General features: G+C 38.9%; 1 protein-coding gene across 12 annotated transcripts in view; it reads left to right on the top strand.

The window, feature by feature from the left end:
- The window catches only part of LTBP1 (latent transforming growth factor beta binding protein 1), a 189412-nt gene that overhangs the window by 110765 nt on the left and 65845 nt on the right, over positions 1–12802 (top strand). For 4 of the 12 annotated variants that reach the window (XM_080997605.1, XM_080997609.1, XM_080997606.1 and 1 more), the window contains 3 exons: positions 367–600; positions 5535–5557; positions 9618–9708. The exons of 2 other annotated variants lie outside the window; for them this stretch is intronic. In XM_080997605.1, coding sequence (XP_080853731.1) covers positions 367–600; positions 5535–5557; positions 9618–9708 — 348 coding nt within the window. The remainder of the gene's footprint in view (positions 1–366; positions 601–5534; positions 5558–9617; positions 9709–12802) is intronic. 6 more of the 12 variants (XM_080997612.1, XM_080997608.1, XM_080997610.1 and 3 more) reach the window with 3 other exon arrangements.

Raw genomic sequence — 12802 nt, forward strand, 5'->3', positions numbered from 1 at the left:
GTTGAAAGTGAAAATGATACTGTCTTTACAAACATGACATGGTTTAGCATTAAGTCCCCAAAGGCCCATGGTTTCATTTACATATTGCAACTTTAGAAGTCATTTAGATTTTGTTGCTATCATGACATATTTAAACATCTGAGTGAAATGGGTTAATCTTTTTCTAGGGGCAACAAATTAAGCCCCTCAAGTAATTTATGCAATAAATATTCTCATGTATTCTGTGATTTTGGTTAAATATAGAATAGATAATATTTCTAGAAATGTTCTTGATGTTAGAGATTTTCTACATTATATTTTCCAGTGTGTCAAAAAGTATTGCACTTTTAGACTGTTAAAAGGAATGTTTTCCCATCCCAAATCTAGCTGCTTTTAAGGAAATCTGCCCTGGTGGAATGGGCTATACGGTTTCTGGCTCTCACAGAAACAAGCTTTATCATCACCCTGCAGTTAGAGTTCAGCCACCTGTCATTGGCAAGACCCAGATTACTCATCATGTTGCTAAAGGTACTTCTCCTCCACCTCTCCCAGCAAAGGAAGAGCCGGTGGAGGCACTGACCATCTCACAGAAAAGTGAGCCCGAGGTGGCTGTGCGAGAAGGTGAGAGTGGACAAGGATCTCATGATGTAGCTTAGTGTATTTCTAAATATGTGCATGTGTTTTCTTTTCGTGTGTACATGCTATTTGAAGTGCTTGTATAAAACACAATGTGTTTTTGAGGGCAACTCAACAAGTATGTCATTGCGTTATTTCTTACAGCAACTGGTTTTCAAGTTTAGAGTGTAGAATTTGTTTGCCCTGTAAAGAATCCTGCCCTCAGGCCAAGATACTGCATCGGATGACTAGCTCCCTGCAAACCACATGATTCTGTGCATCTCTTCTTGCATTCAGATGATTTCTTGGGAGTGAATATTAGTTTGACCCCATGTTCATGGCCCACAATGCAACAGAATCATGTTGTATTACTATTAAGTACTGGGAATCTTTTCATTTTCAAAAAACCAAATAAAACTCTTACCATCTCATTTCTTACACAAAGCATTTCTAAATGTTGGTTTCACAGTTTTGATGTCTCAGTCTGCATGATTTTCGCAAATGCCTCTAAAACCAGCTGCTTTAAAATGTCCTGTTTTTAACATGCTTAACATCAGTGCAACAGCAAAGAAAAGCAGAAGGCTTGCCGCATGTGCAAAAGTAAATGCATTGCCAACACGCTATTGGTGAACAGAACATAGGCAGGTATATATAGATGGCTGTGTGGAGTGTTATGATTATGGTGATTCCAAACTGTTTTCCTCTGGAGTAGCCAATATATGCTTGAGTGTGGAAAGAACAATAAATGGGGAGGGTCTGCAGGTGGCTATTCAAAATGTGTAATATAGAAAACACAGTTACAGTCAGTTTCATAATGTGGAGCATCAAAACTTCCTACAAAACTTCTAAACATGCTTATCATTCCATAATATATTGTTTTGAATTCGAATAACATTCCTGAACATGGCAAGTTTCATTTTGAATGGCTGAGACATCTTTCTGACATAGGGTGGTGCATTTTAAAGCTCAATTGTCTTTCAGAGATGAGAGTTCTATTCTTTGAATTGTTATTTTCATGTTAAGCTTCTACAGTATCCTTTTTGCCCTTTTGATAATAGTACACTGACAGTTTAACAAAGCTACTCAAACAGATACAATTCCATAGCTAAGGAGTTTGGGAAACTTCATTTATGGTTGCATAGTTCTGAAATAATGTGGCTCTACAATGAATAACTTTGTATTTTACCTGGTTCACAGTTTAAATAAATGCTTTCTTTTGAACTACTTATGTTCAGGTCCCACGTTAAATCGTAATTAGCTGCATTTATTTTTTCAATCAGAAATTTTCTGTAAAGATACATTTTAAAAAGAGTAACATATATTCAAATGTAAATACCGGGCAAATAATGATTGAATGTCTTGTTTGATACTTTATTTTTAAAGGGTTATCCTTTTCAATCACTGGAGTAAGGAGCAAGCTTAGAAACAGGAAGAAGCTTAGCCTAAATGTGAGATAGTGTTTACAGGAGGAAGCTAGGTCACGTGTCAACTGGTTCACCTAGCTTCACTACTAAGCAATCGTCATGCAGTCAAAGGGATGTTTAGCTCCTGCCTAATGTATAGGAAATGAATAGTTCATGCTGAGCTGAAGATCAGCCTAGTAGTATGATAGAATAGGGAGGGCCAATGTGGTGCCTTCCACATGTTGGATTCCAACTCCTGTCAGCCCTTGCCAATATAGCCAATAGTTAGGGATTATAGGAGTTGCAGTCCAATACTTCTGCAGTGCACCGCATTGGCTATCCCCATGATAGAGCAATAAGATGAACACTTTGTCTATTCATTCACTATTTGCCAGTTGAAGTTAACCTATGACTAAAGATTGATTTGGGGTGTATGAATAGGCCGCTGGAGAGCAGCTTGCGCGAAGGTCTATTGCAGATGCTCCTTGTCCGTTCTGTCAATGTACTTTTAAAGGCAAGTTAAGAATATCCGTCTGTAAGGGTAATCTACAAGCCAGAACCATTTACAGTTATGCTTGAGGGGAGGACGTATACCACAGCTAGCCACAAATCAATGCTGACCACTTCGACTATCTCCTCTTTAGATTCTTTACTTCTCCCAGACTTGTTAAAAGGTGAGGGATGTTGATGAGGGTGCATGTCAGGTTAAAAATAAATAAATATATGGTTTAGAAGCTTTGGAAGTACTAAATACTGTTAAGTTTTGGTTCTTGGCTGAGAGAGAGCAGAGTAGGTTTTATAATGTTTATCAGCTTTGTAAATTATTATTCCAATGATTAATCAATTAATCAGTTACAATTAAAACAAGGCTTTGCAGACTTCAGGCTTTGGGGTCTTTTTTTGTTTTTTACTAGAGCCCTGATGTCTTCCAGCTGGAGCCAGGATATATACTTAGAATGAAGGAACCAGGGTGCCTGTGAGCAACTGCTCAACCCAGAAAATTTATTTTCAATCCCAGACTTGAGCACAGTTATTTCATATAGAAATCCACTTCTGGTTTCCCCCCCCTTAGCTTTCTTAATTTCTGCAACCTAATTTAAGCAGGGGTGGGAAACCATTTAAGGTGTTGCTATTGTTAAACAATGAAGAATCCAAAACTCTTGCTGGCTTTCTGTAAATCATTCAGAAGTCTAGATGTAGATCCAGATATACTTTCTGCCTGCCCTGGATTTACCAGTGATGAGGATGACAGACATAAACCGGGCAATCCCCTTCTCTTTTACATAGGAGCAAATGCTTCCTCTGAATGCTTCTTACTTAAGTACAGTGGTACCTCGGGTTACATCCGCTTCAGGTTACATCCGCTTCAGGTTACAGACTCCGTTAACCCAGAAATAGTACCTCGCATTAAGAACTTCAGGATGAGAACAGAAATCGTGCTGCGGCAGCGGGAGGCCCTTTTAGCTAAAGTGGTACTTCAGGTTAAGAACAGTTTCAGGTTAAGAACGGTCCTCTGGAACAAATTAAGTACTTAACCTGAGGTACCACTATAATGCTATTTTATTCACATGCAGATTTAATTGATTATTCATATTAAACACATATGATTGATTTTAAAAATTCAGTCTAGTTGCAGTTGTAGAGTAAATTCAGCTTTCATTGTGGAAACTTAGATTGGTCCACATTCTTGGTTGCTATTAGAAATCCTCCCAAGGCCAATTCAGTTGTATGAAGGGACAGTAGAACATCCCATAGCCAGATAGGTCATGTGTAGCATGACATGCCCAGTGTTGGCCCTGCTCCAAGCTAAATTTTATGACCCCTTTTTCACATCTAAAAAACAGATTGCATCTTGTTAGCTAGTGAAACGGACTCCTTCAGGGGAAAGGACAGGCTATAAATTCAATAAATAAGTGTGGAAATAATAGTGCATCCCTGATATAAATCCAGTTGCCCATTTTGCTGGGAAGACAAGTAATATTCAAGTGTTTCTAGTAATCAAGATTGCGGGAGGCAGTGGAAGACAGGAGTGCCTGGCCTGCTCTGGTCCATGGGGTCACGAAGAGTCGGGCACGACTAAACAACCAAAGTAATCAAGATACACTGGACTACATTTGTACCTAAACTCCAGAAAGTCATCCAATGATTTCAAGATCCCCAAACCAAATGAGTCAGTCCCAAACATCGATCAGAAAATTAAAATTGAGTATGTGAAGCTGTGTTGGCCCTACAAATGTGAAAGGCAGAGCAAATAGAAAGGGATGTTTCACTGAACCAAGTGGTCATTAGAAACATTTCAGACATCTAATGGGCTTTCCTGATTCTATTACAAAAAAACCCCTGAAAGAACAAAAGATCCTGCTATATATGCCCAAGGCTATAAATACTTGGCTTGTTTTAGGCCTAAACTAGGTGATAAATCCATCACAAAATTAGAGAGGGAAGTGGCTGAATTCCTGATACATCCCCAAACTAGGAAGAAATGTAAACATGTTCAGGAGTGGGATGGAAAACACTTACAAGAGGAGAGGGAAATTTGCAGCCTGAAAATGGACAAAAAACACACAGCACATTCCTCTGCCCTCATTGGGGTCCTGCTAGTTCGAACCTAGCAGAGCACAGGATCAGGCAGTTCAGATTTAACTCCCTTCCACCGTAGGATTGCAGCCTAGGAGTTTCTGTTTGAAAAAAATAATGCCAGGCACTCCTTGAGCTGTTCCAAAGCTCATTTCAAATGTTAAAATATTTATCTACCAGGATGTCAGCAAAATTGATTTAAAATTGAAAAAGTTATGCTGGATTTCTGCCTAATTCTCTATTAAATAGATAGTGTTATTTTGAACAAGCCTGTACATTTGCATCTACTCAATAAACAATAAGTTGCCAGCAGATTCAAGGTCACATTGTTTAAGTGAATTCAGTAATCTTCATTGTATTTTTATTTGTTAAAAGGTTTGGTATATAGCTTAAGGAATGGTATTATTATTACTTTTACAGTGGATCTTATCCTATCTTCCCTCTTCATCATTTTCTTCTTTATTTCTTGAATATGCAAAATTCAAAGTTTAGCAAGTTCTACAGGAACAATTGTTCTTGCATTCAGTGTACCACATTTTTTTGCAGTTATTGCTGTGTTTCTTAGCAGCATAAGCCTCCCTGCTTTTTCCAAATAACTCTACTGAGTTTGGTTGGTTCAAACCTAATTTGTTATTAATCCCATATGTTTGGCATTCTGATGCACCAAATGCTTATTTATCTTCACAACACTCTTACCAGGTAGGCTACTTCATTCCCATTTAAATGATGTGTCTTAAAGTGAGTTTTAATCCACTTATGGGCCACACTTTTGCTCTGAGACAAATCTGAGCATTTTTAGTGTAGTAAAGTAGAAACTTACATCTTATAGTTTCCCAGTTTAATGCTATAGGGAAGGGAGCACACAAATAGGTTTAGAAGGTAGAAAAATGACTTGTTTTAGTACACTTTTCCTTTTTTACAGTAGTTAATTCCTTTTCTTTTCTTTCTTTCTGGTTTTAGTGGGAACTGCAGCCCCAGATCAGGTAACACATAAACAGTGCTCAATTTTGCCTTTTGTAAAAAGAAAATGAGCTTGAGATTTACCTGAAATTGTGGAAATTGTGGGAAGAAAATAGTTACTTTTTGAGGCTATAGTAACTGAAACTCACTGATTAATATCCATATGGTGAGTATACTCTGATATTCAATCTTTTTCCATAAACAAAAATTATTGGTATCAATGAAAAAAAATCAACCATGTCATCACTTTTTGGTGGCCTCAGTTCACCGTTCCCATTCAGCACAGCTCTTCAGCATATGTACAACTAAATTCAGTTGTTAAAACAACAACAACAACATCTTCCATATAACTGCAGTGTTAAAGTATAATATTAGGAAGCTATACTGACCCAATTTTACAAAATGTAAAATTGAGCAGTTCCATCTCCTTCCATTGGCCAGCAGGTGATAAAAGTGTTGTAAATAATCTGACAGCATGGCTAAGGTTCACAAAATCTAACATAAAATAATATTTGGGAACTATGCAGGGTTTTTTCCACAGAATATTTACCTATCTGTGCTGCTTCATCCTCATCATTATAGGGCATATTAAAGTTCACACACCAGTTGTGGAAGGTAGGAACAATTCAGTTTTGTATTTCCTTGGTTGGACCATAGCAGATTATAAAGACTAGCTCTGCTGGATCAGAGCAAGAGTCCATCTAGTCTAATGTTGTATTCTATCAGAGCAGTGGTTTCCAGGTGTTTCCCCCCCATGGACCAGTTGAAAATTGTCAATGGTCTTAACATACCACTTAAATTATATTTCTGCTTGTTGTATCGATTGCAATGCACTGTGCTAAATGCTTTATGATTTTTTAATTATATTTTAATATATATTTGGATTCCATATAAATCCAGTTATAGCATAAAAAGCATATAAAAATAAAAGAAGCAATTGAAACACAATTAAAAATCAGTATGACTAATGCACACATTCTGTGGACCACCTGAATGAATCTCGCAGGCCACTGGTGGTCCATGGACCACAGTTTCAAAACTCCTACGATAGAGCACAGCTGCATGATTTTTACAAGACCACAAGCAAGGCATGAAGGCAACAGCTCTTCCCTATATCCCACCCCACTTGTATTCCCAGGCATTTTGCATTGCTACATGGAATGAGCATTTAGCTGTAAAGGTTAATAGTCACTGATAGACCACCGTGTATTTATTGTATCCTTTTAAAAACCGTTTAAATTGCTGTGGAAAGAACCATAGCTCTACAACAAGCGGATGTGTTTCGCATGCCAAAGGCCTCAGACTTAATCTTTGCCACCCCCTGGTACAGCTGGCTCCCTTCTGAAGATTCTGCACAACTGCTACCAGTCAGTAAAGGCAGTACAGAGATAGGCAATGGCCTGACTCATTATAAAACAGTTTCCTAAGTTCTTCCTCCTCCTTCTTAGTTGTTTTCTTTATAAGCTAAAAAGACCCAAGCACTTTAGCTTTTCTTCATAGGAATGTTACCTCAGCCTCTGAACATTTTGGTATCTTTTTCTGCGCATTTCCCAGTTTTGCAATTTCAGATGCAGCAACCAGAAATATGTGCCCTTGAGCTACACATTTGTTTAAAAAATGCTCAGCAACATTTAAAATATTACATAATATATTCATAAAACAATCATTAACAGATTAGTCCCAGTTCCTGCATTGTTTTAAAAAGAACATTAGGTCACTAGCAGTTTAATAATAGTTGAGATAGAAAATAGTTATTGTTTTAATATTTAATTTGATTCAGCCCACTGTATAGCAATATATCATGATATATGTTATGTAAATAGAATCATACAATAAAGCTATTATTTCTCTCTCTTTAAAGTACTTTATTTTCAATATACTTTCTCTGCTTTAGTCTTAAAAACCGAAGAATCTTGTCTCACCTAGCATCATGCTGTGGAAGGAATTGAACATCACAGTCTTTAATCATTCTGTCAACTCAAGCATTTCATCTTGCCAGACAGAACAGTTCCCCCTCTCCTCCTCACCTGTGCTGCTCTGGGGGCTTTCCTGGCCCTTCCAGAGCCAATTTCAGGGACTGCTCAAGGGCAAACGAGGGAAAGTCTTACTGAGCAAGCAGAAGTCCTTGTGCATGTCTTCTGCTGAGATTTGTTAGGTAAAGCCTGCCCTAAGCAACAGAACCCAGATGGGCAATGTAGGTGCATTGCATGTTCAGACTCAGTTCTTGTGGAAATCTGTAAGACAATCAAACTGGTTGCATTCTCAGATAAAGTTGAGATGGGGCAAAACTTGATCTCCCAGACAGTAGGTCTACCAGAGACAGTTTGGTCAAGTGCAGCCAATGTATGATTTAGAAACAATGTGTATATTAGGAGTAAATAGCTGAGTCTTTGCGAAGGCTTTTTTAAAAATCACAAACTGATGTGATATTGTGGAGAACAGAAGACTGGAAAAATGAGAATTTTGTCCATTGCTAAGTAGGAACAAAGTTCAGTGAACTTCTTTCTATTCCTGAGGAAAGTGAAGGAGGGAATGTGCCACTTTATTTTACTGTATGAGATGACCTAAGGTTCTTGGTTTTTTAAACTATTGTTTAACAAGATTTATATACTGTTTAATACATAACAAAGGCCTCTAAGCAGTTTTCAGTTTTCCCATTAAAACATGTAAGCAGAAACACCACATTCACTAGCAGCAGCTTAGAGCTCATGGCGGCTTCCAGATCAGCAAGACTTTTCTGGAACACTCATATGATTAAGCAACGTCACAAGGGTGTTCTAGGAAGTCCTGCCAAGTTAGAAGCTGGCATGAGATCCTTGCCATTGTAAGCAAATACAGCACAGTGTTTTAGGAGAAAACAAAGCCCCCAGCCACTTGTAGAGTAAAATAATTCAGTGGTGTCAGGGGTTGCCTCTCAATAATTTTCTTAAAACTTCACATGGCACCTTTGAAAAGTTCAGAAAATAGTTCCCCAGATTGCAATGCGGAGAATGACTATAAAATTGTGGTGTATGTTTCATCCCAGCACTAACATAAAGACATTGCACCTTTCCCTGCCTCAAAGACTTAGGCTCTGTGAAAGATGGTGCCAATTTACTATGCCCAAGAATGCATCTACATATTGTCTGTATTGTATGTATTATATGAACCTCAGTGCTTCATTACATATCCCCAAAAGGCACTTGACACATAACTGATACCTGCATTGCAGGAGGTTGGACTAGATGACCCTCAGGTCAATTCTATGACCATGTTCTACCCCTTTCCCACAGACTTACCCCCCATAGATCATTCTTCCCCTTTGCGTGAGGAGAAATCAAGGATAAGAGATCCATTGTAACCCATTTACGCATAAGTTTTACCTGTGATTTGTGAGCTGTGGTTATTCTCTTTCAGCTTTCACTGAGTTGTGAACCAGATATAGTTCCCAAACCTTGAATTGGCTTGGCAGCCCTTAATCTGTAATTCTACAATTACAGGGGTCAGCCCTGCACACAGCTGTAAAACACAATCCCCGGTAGTCTAAAAGAGAATTAGTCCACCCAGCAAAATGGAGGATTTCAGCCATGGGGAGCGTTGGGCATGCTGAGGTACCATTGTTTGCAATAGGTCCTAAATGCACCAAACTTTGTTCTGTACTGCACCAATAATGTGTAGATGTGTGTGTGTTTGATATTTTATTTGTATATGTGTGCCTGTTTTGAGCTCCTAGTTATAAGAGGCATTCCTGTATCTAAGCATATTAAAAGCAGGTGTGCATATGCAAGGATAAGTTATTTTTAATCACAAGTCTACAAATAGATGCATGTTTGGCTTCATGTACTATATGTATATCAATATATTTAGAAGATTTATCTTTACCTAATAATTTGTGATAAAAATACATTGTCTATAAGAGCTGCTGCTGAATGGAAAATGAACCAATTACAAGGAGTTAATGCTTGCTCTTATTTTTAAACGATATATAAACACACACAGTTGCTATGAAACATCATTTTTTCAAAGCAAAATTTCACTACAAAATTGGGGAGACTCACATTAAAACCACATAATCACCCATTTAATTTTTAACCATTCTTTTAGGAATTAGTTTCACTTGATGACCAAGAAAAACCTGGTCAACCTCAGCTTTCTCCTGGGATTTCAACTATTAACCTGCATCCACAATTTCCAGGTAGCTCTTTTTGACTCCTCCTTTAATGGATGAGAATCCTTGCAAAAATGGCATGGAATAATTCCTTATGGTGTCTATGTTCCTTTCATTTTTAGAATTTTATTTCTAATTTAATGTTCTGCATTTTAAAAAGAAGGGCTTAATCTAGCAAAATTTTATTATCTTTACATGAACAATCCTTTTAAAGTCCACTAGACAAGACTCTTTGTTGAAGAAAATAAGACCTAATGCAGATGTAACACTCAGGAGCATGTCATGGACTCATGCATTCCATTCTTCCTTTGTGAATTCCTTTCCCTTACCCAGTTAACATTTTTTTAAGGTGCAGCTATAGCTCAATGATTTGCATGCAGAACATTCCAGGTTCAATCCCTGGCATATCCATGTAGAGATAGAAAAGACCCCTACCTAAATACTGAGCTGGATGGGCCATGGCCTCACGCAGTATAAGGCAGCTTCCAATTTTCCTGGCACTTTAGTCTGCATTGATAATATCCATGGCTAGCTATTAAACCAGGCTTAGAAACAGGGTTGCAAGTTTCACTTCACTTACAGAATTGTCAGGTTGACTTGCTGGTTAAAAGGTAGTTTGCAAAGTCTGGTTACAGCTAACAATGGTTTGTTAACCATATTTAAGGCCAGTGCTGCCATAATTCTGCTGTACTACTGCAGGAATTTCAAGTGGACACCCATGGCTGTGGGTATCGGACAAGCCAGGCAGGGAGATGGAAATTCAGAATCTTAAAGCCTAGTCCTCATTCTGGTTCTTCTTCCAGCAACAGTGACCTCAGTTTCCCTCCCAATATGTATTTTGGGTCAGATAATGCTGCTGTATTGATGTCAGGTCAGTTAACAGTAAAACGGCAATGATATATGTCTTGATTGTGGATGCTGATTTGGCTTACGTTACTGGACGTGGAAGGATGAGCCTGGAAGCAGCTGGCCTCTCTCAGCTGTTGCATTCTGTTTTCTCAGTCATAGCACCAATACAGGATTGAGGGTTTGGTCATGTTGGTTGTTGTCTTTTGCTGTAGTCCCTAAGGATTCCATTTCATACTCCCACAATCCCTGGATTATTTCAAATTTGTGTTGGACAAATCAGGACAGATTAGGTATTCTGTTCTTAGCATCCTTCTGCTCAACTGTCTTCCTGTGGGAGCTGAAAACAATAATCGTAGTGGACCTGTAGGACCTCGGCATCAATGCAAAGGTTTGGTTTTTATGTTTTCAATGTGGCATAAATATTGTGATTTCTCCTTGTTCAGGTCAGATTATTTCCTGATGAGGTTTAGGTTTGCAATGGCTTTTCTTCTCTGCCTGATCAGTGGATATGTTAGAACGGCGATGACTCTGAAAGCTCCCCCCCCCGAGTCCCTTTTCATGACCGGTGTCCCATCAAACCCTAGTCACTCTGTAGGGGTTACATAAACTATAATAGTTCACAGAGCATCAATAGTTCCCCCACACTCTTGCCTGTTGAGCAGATCCTGTTTTGCTCCTTGGTTTACCAGCTCCATTTACTAGTTATGGAAATGGCTTAGAGGAAAGTGGCAGGAAACATAGTATGAAGCTTAAGAAATACAGGCAACAATCTATCTTCAAGCCTACTCAGTGATGGTGAAGGCAGCAAAGAAGCAATACAGCTAACTCACAACTTACACACATGTAACTTGTGTACATTCAGCTTTACACTCTTGGGGGGGAATTAAAAAGGGGGCAGGCTTTAGCAATCCCACCTACCAAAATGTATTTTGACTACAAATGATTTTTGCCATGCATAGTGTTAATGCAACAATAAATGCCTCCTTGATGGAATGGAATGTTGTGGAATGACATCACTCTCATAGATACTGAGTTACAAAAAAGATGGCTGTTCCTACAGACCTATGGAACAGCCACATGTTTTTCTGTACAGTGTTTATGCTAGTAACAGAACATTATCATATCCCATGACTTTCAGGTGGTATTTGTAAGACAGTTTTCATTGCATAAGGAAGCCTCTGCCCACTTTCAAACTGTTGCTAATGGTGGTTACCAGTTTAAAGAAAGGAATAAAGTGGGACCACCACATCAGAGTTGTTTGAGTCAGAATTCTGGACTATGTTCCAATCCACTCATTAGTCTGGGAGATACAGATCAGATGAGGCCACTTTGGATTTGGTCTCAGCCAGTTCCTCCCTCAACACTGTTCACTCTTACTTGCTTTAATTTGGATGCCACTGATTCTGCCTTCAAGCAATGAATGTGCACAGGGAACCTTGTTGTCCAGCTTTGTTGGATGAATATTAGTTGTTACACCCCAAGGCTATGTAAAAGGTGCTTAATGGGGTGTGGCCAACTGTCTCCTTGTTTCTTGACTTCCTTGGCTTATAACATATAGCTGGTGAGGGTTCATCAGCTGGGTCCAAGAACATGCTTTCTTATGAGAGAGAAAGAAGGTGAGACCCATCCATTTCCCCTTCCTGGTCAATATGCTTGAGTTGGTGGTTGCTATACAAATCCAGATCTGGATGCATTTCAGTTTGGTGCCAGCCTCTGGTGCGACCACACTGCTTGCACTGTCTTGCTGTAAATCCGCCCCTGCTCGGGACATGGGTACCTAAAGGGGCATCCTTTCCTCAAATAGGAATTGAAATAATCATTAAAGTATCTTCTTAGGTCTTTCCATCTGCTGAACTCAGGTGGATTGCAACCAATGGAAGGAGTGTTTCTGCTGTTTTTGGAATGCAGTCCCTGGGAAGGCTCACTAGTGGCTTTTCCTAAACCTTTCCAATGCTAGGCAAAGACCTTTCTCTTCTTCCAGACCTTGTTAAACATTAGCTGAACTTGATTCTACCTAGTTCCAGGGATGCTTCTGTGCTTTAATACTTTTTTTATTTTTTGGGCTGTGTGTTTTTGTTGTGTTACGTTGTATTGGTGCTCTTTCATTGATTTTATTTTTTTATTAGCTGGCATGAGAGTATGCTACTGAAAGGAGATATATTATGTATATAGCCAAGGAAGGGAGGGGGTAATTTGCTCTGGCAAAGGGGAGGAGGAGCATGCAATCCCATGCCACGCTTCTGATCTCCTTACAATGGTTACATCTGCACTG

This window comes from Podarcis pityusensis (assembly GCF_964106645.2).
Source record: "Podarcis pityusensis genome assembly, chromosome: 3".
NCBI classification, from domain to species: domain Eukaryota; kingdom Metazoa; phylum Chordata; class Lepidosauria; order Squamata; family Lacertidae; genus Podarcis; species Podarcis pityusensis.